Source organism: Rhodofomes roseus, assembly GCF_022264815.1.
Source record: "Rhodofomes roseus strain CIRM-BRFM 1785 chromosome Unknown C8Q71scaffold_4, whole genome shotgun sequence".
Classification (NCBI taxonomy): Eukaryota; Fungi; Basidiomycota; class Agaricomycetes; order Polyporales; family Fomitopsidaceae; genus Rhodofomes; species Rhodofomes roseus.
In genome coordinates, this window is record NW_025952960.1 from 98,399 (window position 1) to 124,156 (window position 25,758).

General features: G+C 56.2%; 8 protein-coding genes across 8 annotated transcripts; 4 read left to right on the forward strand and 4 right to left on the reverse strand.

The window, feature by feature from the left end:
• Positions 1–51: 51 nt before the first annotated feature.
• Positions 52–1,698, reverse strand: C8Q71DRAFT_702176 (high-affinity nickel-transport protein-domain-containing protein; the record flags this gene model as incomplete). The annotated part of the gene is made up of 7 exons (XM_047920233.1): positions 52–308; positions 376–764; positions 832–1,110; positions 1,160–1,245; positions 1,301–1,373; positions 1,435–1,445; positions 1,492–1,698. The coding sequence occupies 7 exons, from the start codon at positions 1,696–1,698 to the stop codon at positions 52–54; spliced, it is 1,302 nt and encodes a 433-aa protein (XP_047782021.1).
• Positions 1,699–2,641: 943 nt separating this feature from the next.
• Positions 2,642–4,317, forward strand: C8Q71DRAFT_412897 (uncharacterized protein). Its single transcript, XM_047918402.1, has 3 exons — positions 2,642–3,011; positions 3,060–4,001; positions 4,060–4,317. The coding sequence occupies exons 1-3, from the start codon at positions 2,835–2,837 to the stop codon at positions 4,192–4,194; spliced, it is 1,254 nt and encodes a 417-aa protein (XP_047782022.1). The 5' UTR covers positions 2,642–2,834; the 3' UTR covers positions 4,195–4,317.
• A 12-nt stretch (positions 4,318–4,329) lies between these two features.
• On the reverse strand, positions 4,330–6,039 carry C8Q71DRAFT_739984 (Aldo/keto reductase). The gene is made up of 9 exons (XM_047922742.1): positions 5,922–6,039; positions 5,811–5,864; positions 5,670–5,715; positions 5,509–5,596; positions 5,352–5,443; positions 5,197–5,277; positions 5,010–5,133; positions 4,707–4,952; positions 4,330–4,637 (listed from the first exon to the last, which is right to left on the reverse strand). The coding sequence occupies exons 3-9, from the start codon at positions 5,713–5,715 to the stop codon at positions 4,481–4,483; spliced, it is 834 nt and encodes a 277-aa protein (XP_047782023.1). The 5' UTR covers positions 5,811–5,864; positions 5,922–6,039; the 3' UTR covers positions 4,330–4,480.
• A 592-nt stretch (positions 6,040–6,631) lies between these two features.
• Positions 6,632–7,707, forward strand: C8Q71DRAFT_702023 (NADP-dependent oxidoreductase domain-containing protein; the record flags this gene model as incomplete). Its single annotated transcript, XM_047920223.1, has 6 exons — positions 6,632–6,803; positions 6,856–6,942; positions 7,002–7,125; positions 7,189–7,384; positions 7,442–7,491; positions 7,551–7,707. 6 exons carry the CDS (start codon positions 6,632–6,634, stop codon positions 7,705–7,707), a joined length of 786 nt encoding a protein of 261 aa, XP_047782024.1.
• Positions 7,708–8,026: 319 nt separating this feature from the next.
• Positions 8,027–9,319, reverse strand: C8Q71DRAFT_701395 (uncharacterized protein; the record flags this gene model as incomplete). Its single annotated transcript, XM_047920186.1, has 2 exons — positions 8,027–8,814; positions 9,001–9,319. 2 exons carry the CDS (start codon positions 9,317–9,319, stop codon positions 8,027–8,029), a joined length of 1,107 nt encoding a protein of 368 aa, XP_047782025.1.
• A 202-nt stretch (positions 9,320–9,521) lies between these two features.
• On the forward strand, positions 9,522–17,376 carry C8Q71DRAFT_845968 (Ion transport protein-domain-containing protein; the record flags this gene model as incomplete). The annotated part of the gene is made up of 25 exons (XM_047926620.1): positions 9,522–10,545; positions 10,597–10,779; positions 10,827–11,556; positions 11,613–11,695; positions 11,748–11,952; positions 12,006–12,098; positions 12,154–12,329; positions 12,383–12,824; positions 12,873–13,158; positions 13,208–13,476; positions 13,533–13,711; positions 13,761–14,816; positions 14,868–15,098; positions 15,156–15,199; positions 15,262–15,526; positions 15,577–15,753; positions 15,810–15,839; positions 15,888–16,008; positions 16,046–16,070; positions 16,120–16,277; positions 16,333–16,646; positions 16,696–16,850; positions 16,912–17,149; positions 17,207–17,292; positions 17,324–17,376. Exons 1-25 carry the CDS (start codon positions 9,674–9,676, stop codon positions 17,374–17,376), a joined length of 6,471 nt encoding a protein of 2,156 aa, XP_047782026.1. The 5' UTR covers positions 9,522–9,673.
• Positions 17,377–17,609: 233 nt separating this feature from the next.
• C8Q71DRAFT_794742 (uncharacterized protein) lies at positions 17,610–20,868 on the reverse strand (the record flags this gene model as incomplete). Its single annotated transcript, XM_047925561.1, has 5 exons — positions 17,610–18,187; positions 18,240–18,735; positions 18,786–19,652; positions 19,703–20,281; positions 20,338–20,868. The coding sequence occupies 5 exons, from the start codon at positions 20,866–20,868 to the stop codon at positions 17,610–17,612; spliced, it is 3,051 nt and encodes a 1,016-aa protein (XP_047782027.1).
• Positions 20,869–22,677: 1,809 nt separating this feature from the next.
• C8Q71DRAFT_854449 (MFS general substrate transporter) lies at positions 22,678–25,615 on the forward strand (the record flags this gene model as incomplete). Its single annotated transcript, XM_047927055.1, has 26 exons — positions 22,678–22,877; positions 22,950–22,986; positions 23,043–23,070; positions 23,131–23,143; positions 23,196–23,269; positions 23,325–23,331; positions 23,382–23,458; positions 23,512–23,542; positions 23,602–23,643; positions 23,693–23,846; positions 23,901–23,976; positions 24,034–24,173; positions 24,227–24,300; positions 24,362–24,395; positions 24,452–24,534; positions 24,587–24,612; positions 24,666–24,787; positions 24,839–24,880; positions 24,931–24,981; positions 25,033–25,071; positions 25,128–25,176; positions 25,228–25,245; positions 25,294–25,340; positions 25,388–25,442; positions 25,501–25,546; positions 25,603–25,615. 26 exons carry the CDS (start codon positions 22,678–22,680, stop codon positions 25,613–25,615), a joined length of 1,578 nt encoding a protein of 525 aa, XP_047782028.1.
• Positions 25,616–25,758: the final 143 nt, after the last annotated feature.

The following is a 25,758-nucleotide window of genomic DNA, read 5'->3' on the forward strand; positions in this document are numbered from 1 at the left end:
CTCTCTACGTTGTTCACACCTAGTCTACTTCGTGCACAGACAATATCGTAATCAACACTTTCGTGCTTGCTCCCCATGGCTTTGATACATGCTCTCCGAGATGACCAGTTCCCCGGCCTGGGATGGGTCCTTCCCACACTCGTCGTCTTTCCGATCGCACCTCTGTTTTCCGGACGCTCCCTCCGGATCCTCAGCCTTGAGCAGAGCGAGATTGATGTCGCGCTGCTTGTCGATTCTGCGGCGCCAAGGTTTGTATAGTAGGACACTAAGCGTGCCGAACACGATGAACGAGCCACAGATGGCGCCACCTGTTCGCGTTGCAGTGAATCAAATGGTTCGAGTCACAAGTGGCCGGTTGACAAGGTCTTGACGCACCAATAATCTCATAGCAATCCCCCGCTTTCTCCACGCCATCCCAGAACCTGCCCGACGGCTCTGCGACGTTGAGCACCATCGTGAGCAGCTGTATGACTCCAATCACGAGCGCGACGATGACCGTGATGACCGTCAGGACGATGCTATAATAGAGCACGGCGATCTGGTCGTGCGCGAGCGTCGTAGACGTGTAGAGGCTCATCATCAGCGCGCCGTCGGCGGTGTCGAGGAGGCACATGCCCGCGGTGAAGAGCAGCGGGAAGATGAGGATGAGCCAGAAGGACGTGCCGCTCGCGGCTTCGATCGAGGAGATGCCCAGGAGCGCGATCTCGCTGGAGGTATCGAAGCCGAGCCCGAAGAGCACGCCGAGAGGGTACATCTTCCATGGCCTGCGTGAGACAGTCAATGGGTCAATATGCAATACGTGCCCTATCAAATGTGCTGAGCAGTACGCACCGGTCGATCATCTTGAAGAGTCCTTTGAACATATTGAACAGACAACCTCCACCATAGAATGGCATGCCTGTGTCTGCCTCGTCCGAATCTGCAGCGATGGCTCGCTGCAACTGGCACACCAGCTTGTAGAGGATGTAAATGTTCATAATCCCCAAAAGGATCAGGAACGCGGCTGATACGGACGACCCGATGATACCGCCTACGCGCGAGAAACTGTCGAATCTATTTGACACCGCCGCGGCGGTACCAGCTACCACCAGGGATGTAACGATCACTATACTGCATGTACTGTCAGCTGTGGTTGGACGGGGAAGTCGGTGTGCCCTACGTCGAATGGCCCAAAGAGAAGAACATCCCGACTGTCACGGGCTTTTGTCCGGACGCGATGAGACGGCGGGTCATCAGGTCGATAGCCTATGGGACAAATAATCAATGACGGCTTAGAAGATGGGTTTGAGATGCGACGAACAGAAATATGGTCTGCGTCTAGTGCATGTCGGAGTCCTAGGGTATAGGACAGTACCGCCGTGGATATGAGCGCCCTGTCACGGTGTACCAGGTCAATGTCCGTGTACTTCCGGGCTGTAATTTCGCATTACTGACGGATGATAGTGCTGGATAGACATCAGTATATAATGAAACTGTGGATCGGAGACGTACCAGTACGATGCCCACGGCGATCCATACCAACGCGTTAACGAGACCAACCAGGACTATCACGGTGACCGCAGAAAAAGGCAGCTTGTTCAGGAATGCAACACGGCCGTGATACAGCTCTGCCCGTTTGGCGGCCTCCCTCAGAAAGGAGCGCTTCTCGGTTGGGCTCTCATTAGAGAGGTCATACTTCGGCGGTTCTGAGGCAGCCATCAGTGGGTCCAGGACCGCAAGCGCGAATGTACGGTGTTGCGATGAACACCGCGCCAGTACTGCAGTCCTACAGTCGTCTCCTTCCGCACGGACGAAACCCGATGGTGTAGGGCCTGGTCAAGAATACGAACGAGACTGAGAGTCAGATGCACCGCGCTTCAAGTTCGTTATCGGCGCAATCGCAAAGATATCTTCCTACTGACCTTTTAGCAGCCCTCCTGCCTCGAATTGACTCACGAGCTCATTTTAGGCGCCTCACTGGGAGGAGGGTGGCCCAACAGTAACGAGGGCTCGCAACTGTGACTTTCAACCGCTGGACACGAATCATAGGCTAACCCATGTGCCCAATGGGTGGCATACGCGTCTTCGAGTTTGCAGATTTAAGAGAGCTGAACTTCCAAGAAATCCGGACGATGGATTCGCGTTGATCGTGATCATACATATGTCTGATGAATGAAGGGATGAACAGGGATCTGGAGAGAGGATATGTCCATCGTCAGGCCCCCACGGGCAAGTCCAGACTGTCCAGTTACGCGAGGTGGTGGGTATCCACGTGACCCTGATGCACGAAACCTTCCTCTTACGGCAGGGCACCTTCCAAATCTGCCGAACTCTTCTGCACCCGCCTCTCTCGTAGGCCATCCATTGCCTCCATGTTTGCGGAACTACTGTCTAGGAATTGTCTCTATACTCATCTGGTTCCGCCCTCAAGGCTTCACTGGCTTCAGCCGCTCTACATCTGCAAATGAAGTTGCTGCGGCTGCCTCAAGATTGACACGGACGAGCAACGCGAGCCAGCTGTTCATGTACCTCGCGAGTCTATCTTACACCCAGCAATCGGGGTTGTATTCATGACATGCATGTCCTGGATAACGGAGCTCCTTTGACTTTCCGGGTGGTCAGCTGCGCTCGCCGAGGCCCAGTGGCAACGACAATGCAAGGGTGGCCGTCCTGCAGACAAAGAGGTTGAGGTGCGAGTTCGCCACTACTTGGGCGATGAATGGTATCCTCGTAGCAACGAGTGGCTCGTGTGCAGCCTTAAAGCTGCAGGCGTCGGCGCTGAGGGGTCCCCCCTTCCAAAGCCTCGCTCCTACCCCGCCCTCAGACTGTAACCTGTATTCTAGCTTCCTGAGCCCATGTCCGACGCATCGGTACGATTTCTCCCATCCGAGGAGAGCTTTCATCACATATTTGCCACCTACTGCTCCACGCACGAAAGGCCCGTCGTGGAGCGTGTTTCATTATTCGAGGACAACTCGATTGAGTTGTATGCTCTATTTCTCGAAGTCCTCATATGCGATGGCTATCTTGTGGTATGTGATGCTACTCCTCTCTACGCGCGTAACTCACAAAAATCGCAGACTACTCGCCTTCGACAGTGGCCTATGGTCGCGGCGAGGCTAGGACTGATTGACCACCCGGCACGCTGGACGGCCGTATCTGCAGAATCGAGGGACATCATCGGGAGTCAGCTGCAACAGGTATACGACGTTTACCTCTTCAATCTGGAATGTTGGGCAATCGAAGATGCCACGCGGGGAATCGTAACGGAGTGGGCGGAATCCAACGCTGTCGGCCACCTCCCGAACGACGCGTGGGCACTCATGGACGACTTGTTGAACAAGATCCCGTTTTCACCGGAGGAGCTCAGCCTCCAGAACGTCTCGCCGAGTGTCTTTGAACTGCTGGAGCATACGAGGCCACTTTTGTGGCATGTTCTTCGCAATCGGCAAGAGTGCCATCGGCGCACTGCCATGCTGGCCCCTCTGGACGGGAAGGCGGCCGACAAGTGTGCGCGGCCGACAAGCCAGCCGGTCCCTTCGTCCTCACCAGCCGAACCTCGAGGGTCCTCCCGCAAAGGCCGCACTGGCGCTAGCCTACCACGAGCGGAAGAGGATGGTTCGGAACCATTTACGAGCGGCGATCCCACGGCGGCGCACACCAGCGACCCGCGGGCATCCGCGCAAAACCGCGGACATTCGACGCCCTCAAGCAGCCAAGCCCCGCACGATCAGCCAATCCCTTACCAGAGCATTCTCAAGCCCTTCGTGGCGCTTGGCGGAGCGCGCTCGCCCTCCCCGTCGGAGCTCAGCCAGGCCGCCGCATGGATCGAGGTCGTCAAGCAGGAGTTCGCTCGGAAGGCGGGCCAGCGCAGCCCGGCGCGGACGATCCCCGACCCCGTCTGGCCGGTATTTTACGGGCTCTTCAACGAGGTGTTCCAGGAAATCTCGAGCCTGTTCCCGCGCCTCCCCTCGCTCGTATGCATGATGCACGAAGAGGCCGCGCATGATCTCGTTTGTGACGTGCGTACCCCGTTGAGTCAGTGTGTGATGCTTGACTAACGGGATTGGTGTGGCGCAGATGCTTTTGGTGATGGAGCAGAGGCGGTGCTTCGATGGGGGCTCGAGGATGGGTTTGCTCACCGTGCAGCGATTGAGTTCGCTGCGCGATTGGTTGCGCTTGTGGGCGTCGTTGGAATGGTCGCCTCAGACGTAAAGCGGGTGGCTACTTTGGGTAGCATCGGACCCTCCATGATTTACTGGACATGTTTTTCATACCAGACAGGACAGTGATGTTTTGACACGGACACGTTCTCATTCTGTATCTCTACAACGTTATTCACGCTTACACCAGGCGTACATCATACTGCGAAGTCTATTCTACATTACGTCGCGCTCTCGTCGATCATCTAGGGTCTGTGCACGACGGCGCGCGCCTCGTCGCTGGGCTCGGCAGTACGTATGTCATTTCTTCGACCATGCTTCGACCATGCGAGATCTCTTCACTCTGCATCGACTGGGTTCCAGCTCGTCGCGCCCGCGGCGCCCTTGTCGAGCGCGTCGAGCTTCGCCATGTCCTCCTCCGAAATCTGGAAGTCGTACACATCTGCGTTGGAGACGACGCGCTCGGGGCGGGCCGACTTCGGGAGCGGGCTGAACCTACAATACATCCGCACACACGCATTCAGCATGATCGTCGCAACGCAGAGACAGAGGGGGCTGCCGCACCCGTGCTGCAGCGACCACCGGACGAGGACCTGCGCGACGTCCTTCTTGTACTTCCTCGCGACCTCCTGGAGGACGGGCTCGTCGAAGCGGCCGCGCACGAGCGGGCAGTACGCCTGCACGAAGATGCCGTGCTCCCGGCAGTACTCGACGATCGGGCGCTGCTGGCAGAAGGGCTGCACCTCGATCTGGTTCACCGCGGGCTGCGCGAGGCCGGCTTCGCGGATCTCCTCGAGGTGCTTGATCCCGCTGGGGAGTAGTGGTGAGCGTTAGGTCGGGGTGTGGTGGGGTTGGCCGGGGACGCACTAGTTGGATACGCCGACGGTGCGGATCTTGCCAGCTTTCTGGGCGTCGAGGAGGGCGCGCCAGGTCTCGAGGCGCCGCTTCTTGCCTGAGAGTGGGCTGTGGATCAGGTAGAGGTCGATGTAGTCTGGCGATCCGAGTCCGAGTTATGGGCCAGAAGTCCAGCGAGTTGTTGACTGAATTGACTTACCAAAACCGAAGCGCTGCAGAGACTCGTCGACCACCTTCAGCGTGCTCTCGTATCCGTGGTCAGGATCGTATATCTTCGTCGCTAGTACCCAGATAGACGCGGACTTCAGTGTCTATCCAGGCGTTCCAGCCTGGACAGGAAAGTTTGTCACGCACTGACGAAGACCTTTTCGCGGGGTATGCCACTCTCGCGCACTGCCTGCCCGACTTGGTCTTCATTCCGATACATGCGGGCTGAGTCGATGTGCCTGTCAGAGTCGGAATGGTCGATGGTCAGCCTGTCTCGCGAACACGGTATATGGGTCGCACATACCTGTAGCCATGTTTCAGCGCAGCAAGGCATGCTGGGACGCAATCGTCGTTCTGGTAGACTCCCAGACCCAGCAGGGGCACGGTATAGCCTAGTCGCAGATGTGTCAATTTCAGGCTCGAATTCACAGAATTCACAGCGGAACACGAATGCATGCAACACACCTGAGGGGAGCTTCACAGTCGTGTCTAGCTTCAGTGCGACTGGCATCTTTGAAGTTGGCACCAGGAGGAGGATGAGCAGGGATCGACACGACTCGAAGTTATAATTATAGACGAAGTGAGTGCCAATGCAAGATGATTCACCTACAGCTTACACATCCTCTACTCCGTATAGTTTAGCCGTGTGGCACGCCCAAACTAAAAGTAGCCTTCAGGATAGTCACTTCATGACAAAATCCAAGTACTCCGACTCGCCTGTACTAGCCCAATCATCGCTCGTAATGAAGGACTTTGGGTGGGCTACTGAGTACTTAGAAGTACTGCAATACGGCGGGTGCAGCGCAGAAATCCCAGTACATACGTCATATCGAGTACCTGCAAGGTCCCCGTGGCGGGCCGAGCGCCCGATTGCCCACCGCCATGTTGGGCGCTTCCACCTTTACCACTACTGCATCGTCTTACAGGCCCGGCCCGGCGCATAACACACGCATAACAGACTGTTTGTTCCCATCCGAATCTGGCGTCACAGTGCAAGAGAAACATACTGTAACCGATATGTTGTCTTCCTTTCGCCCACGTTCCCAGCTCTTAGTCCTGCGCAGATGAAGACTCCAGGTAACGCTCAATCAACAGCGATCATCAGTCAGCACTTCGCTCGGATCCTCGGACATGCACACAGCACAGGCTCGCTGTCTTCGCTTTTGTCAGCAATCCCACACAGCGGCCGAGACAGGCTGCGTATATCTGGACCACTCAGCCCTGCCATAAATAAGTATCGCAATCTCAGAGTTATCCTCGTAGCTCTCTGTCCATCTTTCGTCGTGACCATCAACCCCTCGTCTCGATAGTCACCAATGGCTTTGTCTATCACGACGTCTGTACGCCTATCCTCGGGTGCGTTCCCCCTGGGATGTCAACTCCGATTATCTGCTAACAGTAACTGCTCGCACATGGCAGGCTACACCATGCCCCTGTTGGGCCTCGGGGTCTACCTGAACAACGAATGTTTCCCGGCCTGCGTCGCCGCCCTGAAACACGGCTACAGGCACATCGACTCCGCCCGCCTGTACCACAACGAGGCAGAGGTCGGCCGGGCAGTGCGGGAGAGCGGCGTGCCGAGGAGCGAGGTCTTCGTCAGTGCGTGTCCTCGGTTCAAAGCCCTGCGACCCGGTATTTATCTTCCCGATAGCTTCAAAAATCGGCAGTGGCAGCGGCGAGCATGGCTATGAGAGCACGCTCAAGGCGGTCGACAGCTCTCTACAGCGCTTCGGCTTCGGTGCGTCGTTCCACCCCTCGACCTCGAGAGCAAGTGGATGAACCCCCGCCGTGCACCAGATTACCTCGATCTGTACTTGATCCACGACCCGCTCTCTGGCAAGCAGAAGCGTCTCGAGACCTGGAGGGCCCTGCTCGAGGCGAAGAAAGCGGGGAAGCTCCGGACCGTCGGCGTCTCCAACTAGTAAGTACGCCCCGCGCACACCTATATCCTCTGCGCCACGGAGACCTGACAACTGAGACACAGCGGCGTGAAGCACCTCGAGGAGATCCGCGAGGCCGGGCTGGAGGCGCCCGCGGTGAACCAGATCGAGCTGCAGCCGTTCTGCCAGCAGAAGGAGATCGTCGAGTACTGCAGCAAGAATAACATCTTCATCCAGGCGTACTGCCCGCTTGTGCGCGGGCAGTTTGGGAACCCGGTCTTGCGGGAGGTTGCGCAGAAGGTGCGTTGCGCTGTTCTTGTCTCCACGGCGGAGTACTTCATGATATTGGTCTCGCAGTACAACAAGGACGTTGCCCAGGTACTGGTGCGGTGGTCCCTCCAACGCGGGTACGCCTTCCGACACTCACACTGTGTGCTTATGCTAAGCGTACGTAACGCCCCCGCAGGTTCAGCCCTCTTCCGAAGTCGTCGCAACCTGCACGCGTCGTGTCGAACGCGGACCTCTACGACTTTGAGATCTCGGCGGAGGATCTGGCGAAGATCGACGCGCTCGACCAGGGCAAGAAGGGCGCGATCAGCTGGAACCCTGTAGACGCCGACTGAGGGAACAAGAGGAGAGTTGATGCTATGGCATGGGTCTTAAGTTATGTGAGAAGCACGAACCACATGTACAGTAGAGTCAACTGCGAGTGTATCCATGAATGCTTTGGTTTGGCTATGCGAGTGGCATATCAATGCGTACCAGCTTCGTGGGCCGTGAATCGCATACAGGCTTCGAGGTAGACGTATCGTAGTAGTAGTCACGGTTCAGCTTGTACCAAGAGAAGGACCACTATTAGCCATTCCGAGCATCTAGAGCTACTCATTATTTGACACATATTGGTAGGCACTTTTGGTTCTGTGTTATGCACAGGCAAGATCATCAGAAGAGGTCGCCTCCGCCCACTCTCCCGAATCGCAAATTTTGAATGCCATCCACTTCCTTCCCGGCTACTCCAGGACCGATGATCGCCTCGTCCGGGATCTCCTGCAGGCGGACGAGCTCCCGGCGAATGTACCCAACGAGGGCCGCCATCAGCTCCGGGTACGCGACGTACTTGTCCGCCTCGTTCGGGGCGTAGTCGTGCACGCCCGACCCGTCATCGCGCGCCTCCTCGACCTCCAGGCCCCGCTCGTCAAGCTTCTTCACCTTCTCCACCTCCCCTCCAATGAGGTTCACGGAGCGCCGGAAGAGCGGCCTCGACGGGTCCTGCACGTCCGCGGGATAGACGATCCCCCGCGCGCCGCGCCCACCGAGCACGTTCCGCCACACCGCCGCGGCCATGTCCGTGTCGCCGCGCATGAGCGAGACGTCCAGGGACATGCCCATGCCGGCCCACTGCTCCTTGAAGATCTTCATCTGCCGCCCGACGAGCCGCTCGGGGGCGCGCCCCTTCGCGCGCTTCCGGTTCGGGTTGGCGATGGTGTAGAACGCGGAGGGCGGGGTGTAGGGGTTCGCGAGGGACGTGGGCGTGGCGGCGGAGCCGGGGGAGGCGGGCTGGAGGATCGCGCGGACGCGGTCCTCGACGTCGAGGAAGAAGTGGTCGATCAGCGCCTGGACGTGGTGCATGCCGTGCGGCGGGGGGAGCGCGCGCAGCCGGACGGTGAGCAGCCAGACGTGCAGGTTGACGACGGTGAACCAGGACTGGAACGTGGGCGGTAGGTCGCACTCTGCGGAGGGACGGTCGTCAGTATGGGTATGGGACGCGGAGCCTCGCCACGGGCCGTTCATTCATAGCCAGGGATCTTCGCGAACCTTAGGTACACGCGTGTTCAACGCGCATACACGCAGAGCTCGGCGGTGCGCGAAGATGGATGGCAATGAAGGGAGGGGCACAGGCACAGTCGGACACGCACCGTCCTGCCAAAACGCCCTGTCCTCGTCCGGTCTGACGATGCACAACTGCTCATACATCGCGAACGCGCGTCTCCCCGCGACCTGCTTCGGACTCCCGTATCCCAGCATGTTCGCAGCCCGCAGGAATACGCGTTTGAGTGCGGGCGACGCCTCTACTTTCCTGGTGAGCCATGCTTTTTCGCGTGGAGGTGCGGTCGACGGGCCCGGGACCGGTTCCGCTGGCGGCGGTTGCTGCGGGGCGGGTGGTGGTGTCGAGGAGGCCAGACGAGCGTGTCGTCGAAGGGCGACTTGTGTGCTCCTGGCACTGCGTGCGAGCATGGACCTCGGAAGCATGACGAGCAAGGGCAAGACAGAGTGCAGTCGTGGAGAAGCCGGGTGTTGATGCGGCGGTCCGGTGCGCGCGCGTTTCAGTGTGTACACGAACACGTCCGAATGCTGGATGCGGCGACTGGGTGACCCACTGGTCTGCGCCGTTCACTACCGGCTGGACAATCGTCGGACAGTAGCGTGGAGGTTGGCGGACACGGGTAACGACGACGGCAGAGCGCCCAGCTAGCAGAATCTGTTGGGCGCCAAGTGAACTGGCTCACCTCAGATCCCGCGACGGCGTTGCGCTCCCCATCACTCTGTACGCTGCGGCACGTATCCTCTCTCGCCCGACCATCTTCGTTTATGGATGGGCTCTCTCGTTCGCCGAAGAAAGACTCTGCTACATCCGCCCTAGACTTCACTGGCTCCCCCGCTGGACTTGGCGTCTCCCGCCCGAGTTCTCCTACATTCATGGCCTCGGAACCCCGGAGCAGCTTCGCGCGTCGGCGAGCGAGCTGGGGACGCGTCGAACCAGGGCAGGATCCTCTGCGCGTCGACATGGAGCACCCGCCGCCCCCAAAGTCGAGCTGGAGACTCGACGACGACCCCTTTGCTTCGCCGGTGGACGAGCGGCCGTACGAGATGCCCTACCGCGACACCCGCACTCGCTACGAAGACGCTACAGGTAGCTTCCAGACAACACAGGCAGGTCCCTCTTCTGTGTCTCTCATTTCCGAGTTCCGTGGGTCCGGGGACACGTTGGACGGGCAGCGGGAAGACGACGAGGCGCGGTTAACGGGTAACATGGACCACGCGGGCGCGAATAGAGCCAGCGTTGGCTGGGCTCTGTCAGACGGGGAGGACCCGGAGCGATTGGGCGCGTCAGCGCGCTCGCGGCGGAGGGCAAGTCGCTACGGCGCGTCGCCGTCGCCGTTGAAAAAGACGGGCAACACGCTCAAACTCATGACGGGCAACCTGCGCCGGGCGTCGATACGTGTCGTGAACTTTGCCGGCTTCGGCCTCGAGGAGCATGTGCGACTTGTGGACGCAGAAGACGAATCTCCGGAGCACACGCTTGTAGACAAGGGACAAGCGGACGACGCGGGCGACGAGGAGGAGGAGGTTGCAACCCTGCCGGACCTGTCGCGCAGTCTCCCCATTCGGGGGCGCACGCTGGGTTGTCTGGGTCCGACGAGCGGGATTCGTATGGCGATGTACCGTTTCCTAGTATATCCGTGAGTGCACCCTCTCTGTATGGATGTTCGCAGGGTAACCCTCCCCCACAGATGGACAGAACCTTTCATACTTCTCCTAATCATATTCAACGCAGTAGTGCTGACGATGCAATCACATATATCGATAGCTCTCGATGCCCCAGACCCATCCAACCCGCCACATCCACCAGAGATAGGAGGTTATTTCCACCAGTGGGAGGACTATGCGTTGTTCGCAATGTTCTGTTTCTTCACGTGGGTCCCCTGCACTCCTCGTCTAACGACTTGCTGACGTCTACTAGGCTCGAGGCCTTTGCCCGGATGAGCGTTTCGGGCTTTCTGCTGGACCCTGATGTCCCCATATCATCGCTGTTCACGTCACTCTCGTTCTCTACATACCCGCACCCTTCGATACCCTCAATGCACATGGAAACGCAAACACCACTCTCCCGCAACCCTTCGTCGCTTTCTCGCAACGCATCTCACGGCCACTCCTCTGCTCGCACCGCTTCGCGTCCCAACGTCGTCCACAAACTGCAGCACTTTGCGCACAATCTTGCTCGTCCGTTTGCTCTGCAACATCACGCCCTGTCTCTCCCTCCCCAGCCGACCCCCGTATCTTCTTCCACCCCGCAGCGCACGCCGTCCACCCAGCACTCTCGATCCGACACCACCAACTCGCGGACCGCCATCCTGGAGCCTGCCGTTGCGAAAGCGCAAGAGGCCTACGCGCACATGCGGAACCCCTCGCAGCCGACGGTGTTCTCGACGGCACTGCGCTCGGACAACCCGGATGTCCTGGGGCTCCCGTTTCGTCTCAGTGTCGCGAATGCGCGCACGCAGACGCAACGGAATGTGCCGTACCTGCGGCACAGCTGGACCCGCATCGACTTCGTAGCTATCGTTGGCTTTTGGGTCTCCTTCGCCCTGGCCACTGCTGGTGTCGAGAGGGGAGAGTATCATATCGGTATCTTCCGTGCGCTGAGTGTCTTGCGCACTGCTAGGCTACTAGCGATCACATCCGGTACAACAGTGAGTCGCGATGCAACGCTACCTGTTTAACATCGCCTAACCCTTGCTATCCCTAGACGATCATGCGATCACTGAAAACCGCTCGTCCGTTGCTCGCGAGTGTCGCTTACTTCGTGCTGTTTGCTATGATACTGTTCTCGTAAGTCCATTGAACGTCATCACACGGTTCTCTCCACCTGACGCACATCCAGCATTATTGGGATCCAGTCCTTCAAAGGCTCCTACCTTCGCTCGTGCAATCTACTGCCCACTCTAGGAGAAGACTACACCGATATAGGTCAATATTGTGGTGGCTACGTGAATGCCACCACTCTTGAAGTAATGGGATACCTGAAGCAGGATGGCACTTACGGTGCAGCCAAGGGTTACATTTGTCCGGCTGGCCAGATCTGCATGGTCAGTGCCACCATATTCATTGAGGTAATGTCACTCACACAGCTGTCGTTCAGGAAGACCCAACGAATCCGGACAGTAACATGGAGAGCTTCGATACGATCTACTACTCTGCACTGCAGGTGTTCATCGTCGCTTCTGCCAACGGTGTACGTAACGCCGACTGTACCCGCTCCGATCTCCTGCTCACAGACAACGTTGCAGTGGTCCCCGATCATGTACAACATGATGGACGCAGAGTTCTTCGTATCCTGCTTGTTCTTCATCGCCTGCATCGTTGTGCTCAACTTCTGGCTCATCAACTTGTTCATTGCGGTCATCACCAACACATTTGCGGCCATCCGGGCGGATACGAAGAAGAGTGCATTCGGTGCCGCAATGTGCGTAGATTCTCTTGACGTTTGCTTTATTGTTACTGAACCATGGCATTCAGCGAAGCTCCCGCTATCGACGAGAATAACGAAGGCTGGACAATGGTGGATGGCAGGCGCGTCTCGACGCGGAACCGGATCAAGGAAGTGTACGAAAGCATTCGCTGGTGCTGGGTGGCACTGGCGTTGGCTTCCCTCATTCTGCAGGCCACTCGGGAAGTGAGCATGAGCGACACGCACGAACAAATCCTGAACATAGGCGAGCTGGTGATCACCGTGGCCTTTGACATCGAGATCTTCATCCGCGTGGGCGCGTATCTCCCGGACTGGCGCGCTTTTTTCCTTCGTGGACAAAACCTGCTTGATCTGCTGCTCGCAATCGTCTCGACTGTCATCCAGATCCCCGCTATCCATAACTCCACCGTCTACCCGTGGTTCACGATATTCCAGCTTGCACGATTCTACCGGGTCATACTGGAGATCCCGAGGATGAAGCCGCTGCTCGTGAGTATGTTCATGACAGCATAAGCCTCAACTAACGCATCCTTGCAGCTTGCCGTGTTCGGAAACATGTATGGTCTGGCCAACATGACGTTGTTCCTCGTCATGCTGAACTTCATCGCGGCGCTCGTGGGTGTTCAGTTGCTTCGGGGCGACATCCCCCGGGGAAACTACATCGACTACGGTCAGATATATAACTCGTTCCTCGCCGCATATCAGCTCTTCTCGTCGGAGAACTGGACGGATGTACTCTACGGCGCTGGTGGTCCCGAGATCCCCCTCCGACAGGCACCGGTCATAGTCCTGTATCTGACCGGTTGGTTTGGGCTTGCGAACTGTACGTCTTGTCTCACTCGTCTATGTCTCCTCTCCTGATTTCATTGTAGTCATCGTGCTGCAAATGTTCATCGCGGTTATCAACGAGAACTTCGAGATCGCCGAGAATTCGAAGCGGAGCAGACAGGCGTCCCACTACTGGGCCTCGCACCGCCCTCAGGAGACTCCGATGCCTTGGCTCCATAGGCTGAACCCGTACCGATGGCTGAAGGCACAACCGAAAGCGATTGCGGTGGAGCAGCTGCCCTCGGAACTCATCCTTCCGATGCAGAAGACCCTGGTGGATGCATATCCCATGCAGGAGAAGGTTGCGACAGATGTAGGGTCATTTCATATACTTGCATCTATCGCTTGTTCAACGTGACCGCCTCATAGGAACCATTGACACAGAGCATCTTCGAGAAACAGAGTGCGAGATCTTACTTGCGTCACCTGCAAAGACTGTTTGCCGGCGAGACAGACGCCGTTCGCGTACCTCTCGCGACGATCCGTAAGAATCGTCGGGATTCTGCAGCACCTCAGGATGCGATAGATGAAGAGACTGAACGGCATCTGTAGGTGCCCTCTTACTCTGGTCAACTTCCGCGTCTGACTAGGACATAGAGAACTGCTGGCTACGCTGAACTCGGAAGCAGCCGCGGCGGAAGACTTGACTGACATCCTCTACGAGCGACGTGCTCAAAGAGCAGACTTCATTCGCGATCACCCCACATACGACAAGACATTCTGGCTGTTCTCCCAGAAGAACGTCCTCCGCCGGTTCTGTCAACAGCTAGTGTCTCCTGCAGGGGGTGAGCGTATATTCGGTGCGCAGCCATCTCCCATCGCGCATCCAGTCTTCCAGATCGTCCTCGTCCTGGCTGTCATCGGCGGAATTGTGGTCGAATGGATAGCCACTCCTACCTATCGACGCAACTATCAGATACAGTACGGGGAGCTGCGCGGATCCTGGTTCGACATCGCAGAAGCGACATTTGGCTTCACACTGTTATTGGAGTTCATCATCAAGGTCATCGCCGATGGATTCGCCTTCACGCCGAATGCCTACGTGCGCAGTATATGGAACATCCTGGACTTCCTCATCTTGGCCGGCATCCTGGTCAACCTGTTCAACAGCCTCATTTTCGTTGCCGGTCTCAGTCGCCTCACCAGGTCGCTCAAGGCGTTGCGAGCCCTTCGTCTCATCACTCTCATTAACGTCATGCGTTCGACCTTCGAGTCGCTGATCATATCGGGCGTCGCACGAATCATGGACGCGGGTCTCCTGGCCATCCTTTACATGATTCCTTATGCTGTCTGGGGGCTCAACATATTCGTCGGACTGATGAAGGAGTGCAACGACGACAACGTTTCCAACGTAGGGCAATGCGTGGGCGAATACTCGAACACCATCTACGGCGACTCCTTTGGCTTCGTGGTTCCTCGGGTGTGGGCTGATCCCTCGCCGTCTACGACATTCTCGTTCGACAACTTCCGTGCTTCTCTGCTTATCTTGTTCGAGATCGTTTCGCTGGAAGGTTGGATCGACGTCACAACGGTCGCAGTGAGCCTCATAGGGCAAGGCGAACAGCCCCAAATGAACGCACGACAGTTCAACTCGATCTTTTTTCTCATCTACAACCTTCTGGGAGCGGTCATTATCCTCACCCTCTTCGTCAGGTATGTGACGTCGTCTTGGTGTATAGCAGCTCAAGCTCACAATTAAACAAGTATAATCATCGGAAATTTCACCTCGAAGACCGGGTCGGCATATCTTACTCAACCGCAGCGCGAATGGATTGACTTGCAGAAGCTCATCAAGCGGCAACGACCCTCACAGCGACCAAAACGCCGACCTTCATGGCGGATCAGGGCCTGGTGCTTCGATCGTGCAGTGCACAAACATGGCTGGTGGCATAAAATGATGACGGTAGTATTCACTCTGCACGTTATCGTTCTGATGTGCGTACCCGGTATTCATTCTTTCGCGAGACCTTCTCTCACTGACGCGGGTATTAGGACGCAGACACTGGGCACTACTTCAACGCTTGATCGTACACGCGGTACGAAGTCTTGATGTTTGCTGAATCAGGCCATGGTCATCCTGACACGCCGAATTTCGTAGACGCATTCTTCTTCGTAGTCACCGTCATATACTCTCTCGACACGCTTGTGCGATTCTTTGGCCTGGGCTGGCGCAGTTTTAATGCCAACGGCTGGAACATCTTCGACTTCATTATAGCCGCAGGAAGTCTTATCACAACCTTCGTTGTCGATTTTGGCCCCAGTGGCTACGCAACACAACAGCTGCAAAAGCTGTTCATCACTTCAATCGCCTTCAAGCTGGTGCAGCGCACAAATTCTTTGAACAAGTTCTTCAAAACAGCTGTGTAAGTAGCTATGCGCGAATCAAATAATGCTGTACTCATATCCGATGCAGGGCAAGCTTGCCAGTGATTATCAGCCTACTCTTCCTCTGGGTCATCCTCTTCTTTTTCTTTGCTATCATGTATATGGAGGTTTTCAGCATGACGAAGTGGAGCTCCGCGGAAACAAGATATCAAAACTATGGCACCATGTCAAGAGCGTTGGTCATGCTGGCGTTCATGACGACAGGGTACGTACCTCTGCATATGTGTTGTGTCATGTCACTGAAGTCCTTCTGCCGCGCAGGGAAGGTTGGAACCAATACATGCATGATTTGTGAGTCAACCGCTCATACGTCGCTGTTCCTTGTTAATATTCCCTCAGTGCACTGGAGTATCCTCGCTGTACCGTACTGCCTAATGGCGACTCCGACTGTGGAAGTGCAGGTTGGGCGTTCACCTTGTTCATCGCTTGGAATCTGCTCAGCATGGCGAGTACTTTCCATGTGCAGCCGTGCTATCTCATCTCACGCTATATTATAGTACATCTTCGCCAACCTTTTCGTCGGTGCGTAGTTCACTCTGCTGTATATTCGGTCCTTATTAACGTTATGTAGGTGTCGTTGTCGAGAGTTTCTACTACGTGTTCCAAATGTCGGGTGGATCGAAGTCCATCACACGTGAAGAGATGCGTCACTTCAAGAAGGTCTGGGCCGAGTTCGCGAACCCTAAGACAGGGTACCTGGAGCGGGATCGCTTCGTGCCTTTCTTCGGTGTGAGTACTTGCTTTGGTGAAAGTATGAAATCCGTGGTCTGAACTTTACTGGTAGAAACTGAGTGGGATCTTCGAGGTCCGGATCTACCCCGTGGAATTCAGTATTCGCCGTATAATGGCACGATCGCTGGCGGACCAATCTTCGAACTCTCCTTGGCCGACGACGGTGGTAGAAGGCATGGATTTGGACAAGCTGAACGTAACACTCAGCGGGATAGACCGTGCTGCCATCAAGCGGAGGAAGAACTTGTACAATCGACTCTACCACGAAGCTCGTATCTCCCACGAACCTGGAAAGGGCATATCGTTCACAAATATGCTTTTACTCCTGGCGCATCACAAGCTCATCGTTGACAGGGATGCCCTGGTGTCAGTGATGAGATTTTTATGAGGATGCCGTACTAACACTGCTTGATAGGCTGAAGGATCTGGTTATACGAACAGAAACGAACAAGCTAGTCACAGACCTTGTGGATTTTGACCGTGTTCAGTCCCTCTTGCTCATGATATCATATCGGCGAAGATATTTGGCAATGCGCGACGAAATACGACGTCAGAAAATGGTGGATCAAGGTGAGTAATCATCCGTGGTGGTGTACCCTCACGCACCGCTCACGAGTCGGGCATTACCTAGAAATACCTGCCATTGTTGTCGGTGATCTGCTCGCCACTCCCCCTCTCATGACTCGCGATATTACTTCACCGGGACGGAGGAGTTCCATCGATCGCGTTGTTGAACCCGAGTCTCCAATGTCCCCAACTTTCGGCGACCGCTTCCCAGATTACACGCTGACACCCGAGTCGCCTTCGCGGTCGTATTCACGGAGGAGGGTGAGCGACATCAGCATGCTGTCGTTGAGTCCCGGACTTTCGTGAGTGAAGTTGGAGTGAACATAGAAGCGCATCTACCAATACTGACAACTCCCTAGGCCCGACACCTCCGCGCGCGATCCTCATTCACCAGTAGATGATGCGCAGAACATTATTGCCGCGATGCAAGGATCTATTTGGAATGGTATGTACAGAAACTATGCAAATTTACGAAGCTGACATCGGGCGGATAGACATGATGCTGGAAGCTGAAGAGGAGGAAACATAGGGCCATAACTTCGCTGCATATAATTCATTGGACTCTAGAGGGACTCAAAATAGACTGTAGGCATACCGGACATCGTTGTAGACACCAAGGCATTGTACTAGAGTAAAACTTTATTGTGTAACTTATCGCCGCTCTGAGTGAAATGAGACTACTGAAGCATGATGCATGATGCATGGGCATTGGGCTCGTAGCAACTGATATACAACACACCGAACATGAAGGTCATCAAACGCTCAGAACCTGCCCCTGCGTGGCCGCCAGACACCTTTCTTCTCGACAGTCTGGAAACCGTCTTCCTTGGGTAGCTCCTTGGGTGGCTCCTCCTTGGCGGCGGGTGCCCTAGGCGCAGGCGAAGCAGGACGAGAGGTATTTGCGCCTGCCGTGTCTGTGTCCTTCCTTGCCGCCTCCCTAGCACGCCATCCACCGCCGCCCTGCAGCGCACCAGGACGGAACTTCTGAGCTGGTGCCGGGCTCTCTGAACGGGGCGGACTGACCGCACGAGGGCGTGGAGAGGCTGGGGGCGCAGCAGCGGGAGCACCAGAGCGTCTCCAGGTGTCTCCCCCGCCAGGCGTTGCTCGCAACGGTACAGGCGCGGGAGCAGCGGGCTGGTTGCGCCGGGCCTTCGCCCTCTCGAGCGCCTCCTCCTCGCGCTGCTGCTGCTTGCGGGCCTGCTCGAGCGAGGCTGCCCGCTCCTCCTCACGCTTCCTGATTACCGCGGCCCGGGCCTCTTCCTCCTCTCGCTTCTTGGTTTCCTCCTGCTCGCGCTCCGCCGCTTCCTCGGCTACGCGGCGTTCTTCCTCCGCGATGCGCTCTGCAGTCCACAGTCAGCTTATGCGAACCAATGCAAGTCAATGCAAACGTACCCTCTTCCAGCCGGCGTTGCTCTTCTTCCTTCTCGCGCTCGATCCTCTCCTCCTCTTCGACGAGCAATCGTTCCTCCTCGCGTTGCTTGAGGATGGTTGCTCTGCGCTTCGCCTTCTCCTCCTCGATCTTCTTCTGAGCGAGCTCCTGCCTTCGTTGGAACTCCTCTTTCCGCTTGCTCATGATCTCTTCCTTTTTCGCGAGGTAGTCGGGCATCGTACGCGCGAGCCTCTTCTTCGTCTCCATATCGCGCTGGTGCGCCAGCCGGTGAGCCTCGAGACGAGCCTTTTGGGTGATCTCGAACGTCGCCTTGTCGTCCTCCTGCTGGATCTCGTAGTCCTTGGCGAGGAGAGGCCGCTCCTCCTTGCGGTACGCACGCTCGATGTGGTCGAGGCGCTTGGAGGCGATACGCATGCGCTCGGCGAGCTCCTTCTTCTCCTTAGCCAACTGCTCGACCTGAAGCCGCATGAGGTTGTCCGTGCTGATGTTCTCCATGTCCTGTTCATGTGTCAGTATCTAGGAGAATTGTGACATACAGAGACACTTACGTCGATGTCGACCTTGAGGGTACCCTTCTCCTTGAGACTCTGGGCAAGCTTCCTCGCCTCCTCGTTCCGGATAGTCTCGATCTCCCTCCTAGCACGCTCGACTTCCTTCTTACGAAGGTCCTCCACTGCCTTCCGGGATTCCTTCTCCTTCTCGAGGCGGGAAAGCTCTGCGCGGCGGCTGGCCTCCTCCTTCTCCTTCCGCACGGAAAGTTCGGACAGGAGCTCCCGGCGACGAGCGACGATTGCCCGACGCAGCTGGAGAGCCTTGCGCTCTGCCTGTGCGGCAGCGACGAGGGCGGCGAACTTGGCCTCCTGAACTTCCTCGGAGAGCGGCGCGGGAGGGTAGAGGGTGGCGAGTGAGCTGTGCAGACACGACGCGAGGTTGCTGAGACGTGTGCGCACGAACTCGGATGTCGACGGCTGCACAGCGCCTGCGGCCGTGGACGTCGACGAGCTCGGGTCCTCGACGGCGGCGAAGGGGCTGTCATTGAAGGTAATGGTGCCATCAGCGTGGTCGACGCGAACGTTTAGCTCTCCGCGGCGCGCACAGCCCATGACATACGCCTCGATCTGCTCCTCGTCGTAGACCTTCGTACTCTCGAGGCCGAGGTCCCGGATGGGGGCAGCGAGCTCGTGGAGGGTGCTGATCTGGATAGTGGAGTACACCTGGGACAGCTGCGAGAGCAGGCGCGAGAGGAGCGCGCGCTGGAGGAGGGGGAGGTAGGACGCGTAAGTACTATCACTCGGAAACGCCTTCAGCAGGGGCTCGACGGAAGAGCAGAGGCTGAGCGGGTCGAATGTGACCTCAAGAACATTGTACAGCTCCTTGATCGACTTCGGCGATAGCTTGAGAACATTGCGCGCGAGCTATCTGGAACATGAGTAGACGTTATATGGGAGGGAAAATGGGGACTGACAGCGTCCTTCAGGAGGCCAGTACGAGTCGGCGTCTTTGCCAGACCGAGCAATGCAGTCAACCGCGCGTTCTTGCCCTTACCCTCTTCAGCCGCACTCTCCTCGCCGTGGGAGCCGACCGAAACAGCGAGGGCACTTATGAGTACCTGTCCGGCGAGTCGGCTCAGCTCCTCCTCCGACTTGCCACCCATCGCAGTGACGATGGAGTAGTAACGACTCCAGGCGGCAGCATGGTAGAGAGCGTTTCCGCTCATGAGGAAAATGCGGGTAAGCTTCTCGTAGTAGTTCGCCATCATCGCCGGACGAGGAGCCTTCTTAGCCATGGTGAGCAGATTGTGCACATCCTCGACGGAACGGAACGCCTCCTGCCAGAGCTCGAGCTCTACTGAGGTGTTGAGCTGCGCAAAGCGGGTGTCGAGGTGACGTTGGAGAGTGTCGGGGTCGGTGAGGTTGATGGAATGCGTCTGGTGTGCGTACTTGGCGACGTTTGCAAGGTGGAGACGGAGAGTCTCGCATAACCGTCGGAACTCAACTTTACGCTCGTGCTTCAAGCAGAAACGGAACGCTTGCTGTGCAATTTGCTGCGGAGGCACCGTGGATCAGCGGGAGAGCAAGCAATGGAGCACGAATCACTCACCTGGTAGATGGTCTCCAACCTAGCGTTGTTCTTGAGAGTCTCCAATGCTGTGCGATAACTCTCCCACAGGAATTTGAGCCATGGCGTGACAAGAGCGCGGTCGGTCCTGTCCTTGTTTTGGTCGCCACTCACAGCACCAAGGAGAATGCTCTCTGGCGTCTCGCTCGCCTCAAGATCATCGACATCCGTAAGCGCGACCGCCTTCTCCGCCTTCTCCTGCGCCTCCTGCACCTTCGCGTCTGCGAGCTGGATGAAGCGGCTGATGATGACTTCGATGGATGCAACGCTGCTGTTTTGCGCGATGTTCTTGTATTGCATGAGGCCCTCCTTGGCTGTGCGTCCTTTGCGCATGTCGACACAGAGTTCGATGAAACGAAGCATTATCGGCTCGAGCGATGCAAGGGGTGACGAGCGGAATCGTTTTGACGAAAACATCTCGGTCAAAGCCTGCAGAGCTGCGTGCGTCTGCCCGACCGATACGAGGCCTTCGGCCTGCTTGAGGATTGCCTCTGGCTTGGAATACGGCGCCATGGTGATTTCGTTTTTCTGCCAGGACTCGTCAGATACCCTCCACTACGCATACAAAGAACGACTCACTCGTTACTTGGCACGCTTCGACGGAGCAATTCGCCTGCGAGAGGTCTAATGGGTTGACTCGGTGGTCGTCGATGACAAGCGGCCTGTGCGCGCAGAATTTGCGGCAATGGTGGCGTTGGGGACACGCGGTGCGCACATAAGGTTTACGGCATAACAGCCGGTTCGGAGATGCAAGTCTTAATATGTTTTGACAGACTCCGCATTGAGTATTACAAGTCCGACACTTGTTTGCACTGTAATACAGTAAGTAGCTCTAACTTATGTCCTCCTTCGAAGTCTCAGGTCTCCCTCTTTCCTTCAAGTTCCTCAACCGATCATTCTTGTGCGGGGAACTATGTTTTCTACTTTGAGATCCATTCATTCCAAGCTAGGCCATCCTGAACGATTGTCCCGCAACCGAATCCGTAGCTCGCCTACTGGTGGCCTCCGACGACCCGCGGGAACCTCACACGTCGACCAATGGGCAATCCGCCATTGTAATGCAAGACAGTTGGTTCTCTCCATGGCTCTCATAAAGCGTAAGGCTGGTATCGTGATTTGGTGGATGTTGCAAGCAAACGCGGAAATAGAGAGATCGTCATTGGTTCTACTACCATGGACGTTCCGACCTCTCTGCATTCGTGGGCATTTGGGATCGCTCCAGCGTACTGCCATCGTTGGTAAGTCGTGTCACGACATGGCTGGCATGTAACTGCCAACTGCCAGTACTGGGCCCGACCAGCTTGAGGTGTACGTTTCTATCATCTCAACTTACCAGTGCTCTTTTGCGTTATTTATCACTACGAACTGTTGGATGCGTATCCGTACGCTACTGCCCGGTCAGGACTATGGCCGGGACCTTGCAGCTACGCTAATTGCCGTTGTCGGCGAAGATAGCAGTCAAGGGCGAGCCGCCGCATCAGTCGTCAATGTTTCGCTCATTCATGCATGATGTAACATGCAACGACGTATCCATCCTGCCCGATGCTGCCGCCGGTCGTATCTCGCACGTAGCACTGACTACTTGCTCATAATCCCTCCAGAAACCTCGTATTTCTCGACGAACAGAGTACGCGTATGCGATTCTCGACAAACACTCGGGTGCCCAAATGCACAATTGGCACCATTGAGGACATCTTGGTACGCGCGACCAGGGCTCCTCACACTATCATTACTCGGTCATTAGGAAGCGTTTCGAGATCAGATACGAAGGTTGGCCGCTGGGCGGCAACACTCGGCGTATGTCCAGCTTGTTTTGTGAAGTTCATTCAACCTCGCCGGTGAGTGGTGTACATTCATGATCGTAAGCATCCGCCGCTAACGGCCTAGTCATCAACGACTTGCTTTCAGCTTCCGCGGATGTTGCACCTACAACACACTTGACGCAGCGCAGACCGAGGTGCTTGTCGTCCAGGCGGATCTGCCTTATATACCGGGTTTTCACTCCTTATCGCAATGTTCCACCATCCTTGCGATAGCACGCCCCGAGCACGCCTACATGTGCAACTCGGACACGGGTTGCCCGCTCCTCCGCGTGCCGTCTGGCCGTTTGCAAGCGTCCGTCTCAATGTTAGTCTCTTCTATGAGTTATCGACTAGGCCAGCTGGTCGACGTCGTTCCTGATCGTGATCGTGTTCGCGATATGAGTCGAGGGCCAAGTTGAATGACCACCCCCGTACAAAAGGCTTGGGCAGGCCGTTCTGGCACGGTTGGCTGACCCCGCTCTTTCCAGCACATTGACGACTGTGCTTCAGCAGATTCACCATGTCCAACCGCGAAGGCTCCGTGTACAAGGGTGACCGCGCGTCCGACTCTGAGTCCTTGCCCGAGCTCAAGACGCGGGACACAGAGAAGGTGATCGCGAATACGCTTCCTGCCATCTCGGAGGAAGGCAACGTTGGTCTGTCGGAGTTTGAGGCTGCCAAAGAAGCTGGTGTGCAGGTTACGAAGTCGGAAAGTCGCAGGTATGGGATCGTCGATCAGTCTCAGTCTGAGCGGTGATGAGACGACTGACACACGGCTGCCAATCGTGCTAGGATCGCGCTGAAGATCGACATGTTCATTCTTCCAATGGTGGAGTGACTTGCCGAGTTTGCCTCATGTAGCCTCTAAATGTGGGCCCTCCATAGCTATGCATTTCGCAAGGCCTTAGCTACTGTGAGTATTGCAGGTACACTTTACGAGAAAGAGATCGCTTACACTTGGTGCCCTGCGTAGTGGACAAGACCGCGTAAAATGTTTCGCTGGCTACGTAGGTCTTCGACTAACAACTGTTTCTGAAGACTCAACTATGGCAACTTGTACGGCATGAAGACGGATCTCCACGCCGGTCAGCAATGGGCCTGGCTCGCAAGCTGTGAGTGTGTTCCCGAGTGCAAAGAGTTGGGTTCCTGATTTTGCTTTGTCGATAGCTTTCTAGTGAGTTGAAGCGTATCAATTATCATGATCCCGTATGCCAATCATTGCAGTTTCGGCTACCTTATTGGTAACTACCCCATGGGCTGGCTCTTGCAACACTACCATTCCGGCCGAGTGTTTGCGATCAGTAAGTCTTCCGGTATGCTCAGCCTGACGGCGTCCGTACTAACAAACCATCAGCCACATTCCTATGGGGGACTATCGTTATCGCGTATATACCCTACAGCTTCCATATCTCCGTTTGCACGACCGGCTTACGTTGGTTTCTAGTGTGGCTGGAGCGAAGAACTTCAGCAGTGCCCTCGCAGCATAGTAAGTCATCTCGCCTTTACGTCCGATCTGACAGTTCACCGCTAGCCAGCTTCTTCTTAGGGATTGTCGAATCTGTGGTTACCCCAGGCTTGACCCTCCTGACCGCCGTATGGTACGCCCAACCCGAAGTGCCGCTGCGTACCATGATCTGGTACAGCTTCAACGGGTGGGGTGGTATCTTCGGAGGCTTTATGTCGTACGGAGTGCGTACTACGGCAAAGTATTCTACTGGTCGTTGTGTTTACACACTTGCGCAGGTTGGTCGGATCAAGAACGCGAGCCTCGAGAAGTGGCAATACATCTACCTGATCCTTGGGGCGATCAGCCTGTCCTGTACGCTGTGTTTGCTGTTGCCGATCTACGCTGCATGCCTGACTTGCCGGAACCTAGACGCACTCGTGCTCGGGGTTTTCTTCCCCGACTCGCCCGTCACGGCGAAGTTCCTACGTGGAGACGAGAAGTTGAAGGCCGTGAAGCGGGTTGCGGAGGCAAAGAACGGTATCAAGAATACCGAGTTCAAGATGTACCAGGTGCGGGAATTACCCGCGACGCATGTTCAAAGCATCCTAACATTCGCTTGTAGATCAAGCAGGCTCTCACGGATCCCAAGACATGGTTGCTCTTCGCCGCCTCTGTTGCAGCGCAGATCCCCAACGGGTGCGTGTCATATTCAAGTTGTTCAGTCCGCGTGTCGCGTTCTAATTGCCCATTCATACAGCATTGTGTCGAACTTCTCTACTATCATCATCAAGGTTCGTCACCGCATCATTGACTTAGGGACGCGGACGACTGACCAGAACTTGCGCAGGGTATGGGGTTCACGACCCTGCAAACGACCCTCCTCGATGCTGCTTCCTCCGGCGTACAGATCGCAAGTCTGATTGCTGCTGGGTGCGTTCCGGCTCCACCTCCACTCCCATACGTTGCTTATTCACTGCGTTAGACTGATCACTACGTACATCAAGAACAGTACGTGTGAAGTCTTGCATTCGCATGGGACGTAGGCTGACATGGTCTTGTAGCGCGTGTGTTCACTATGGCTACGGGCAACATCGTCTGCATTATCTCTGCAGCATGTCTGACGTATTTGCCGTCCGACCAGAAGTGGAACCGTCTGGTCGCGTACTGGTTCACGTCTTTCCAGGTATCTCCAATCGGTGCAGCCATGCAATGACTTCGCTGACCATGGCTGCAGTCTGTCGGATTCTCCTTGTCGCTGGTTATGATCTCCAACAACGTGAGTACCGTTCAAGCATTGCCTCGTGCAATACGCTTACCACACAATAGATTGGAGGCTTCACAAAACGAACGTTCACTACTGCGTTAACCTTCATTGGCGTACGTGCCCAAGCTTGGAGCATGTGTTATCCGTTATTGATGACTAGTTAGTACTGCGTGGGCAACATCATCGGGCCCCACTTCCTCATCGTAAGTCTCATACGAAGACATCTAAAGCCACATCCACTCATCATGAATCATCGCAGTCAAGCGAGGCCCCTACGTACCACACTGGGACACGTGCGATGTTCATCGGTAAGTCCCCCGGCAGTCTTCCGTGACACAGTACATGACGCTAGCTCCCAGGATACTGCATCAAAACTGGTGCGTAATATTCAATCGAGGTGACGGCCTGTGCTGAGAGTGGGCTAGCTGCCCACATTTTGCTCGGTCTCTATATGTGGAGGAGCAACGTGAATGTATGTCCTATCCCTCCGCCCTTTGCCGTCGTTGACACGCTGCGCAGAAGGATCGCAAGTACGGAAAAGTCGTTACTGAAGAAGACAAGCTCAAGGGCGAAGGTACGCCGGGGTACAAGTCACCTCTAGTCGTTGTACTCATACTATCATCCTGTGGTAGAGGCCGGCATGCACGACCTCACGGAGTTTGAGAACGAGTATCATAGGTGTGCCCCACCCGTCGTCCGTTGGTTGCATCGAATGCATACTGAGAGCTCTATAGATACGTTCTGTAGGGACTTACGACTATTACCGATGCCCCGCCGCGACGCGGAGGTGTCCCGGCCGACGATGATTGCTACGCGATTTATGTTGTACCACCCAACGTATACGACTTAGACTACGTCTTCCCATATATAGACAGCCGAGAGTGTACAAT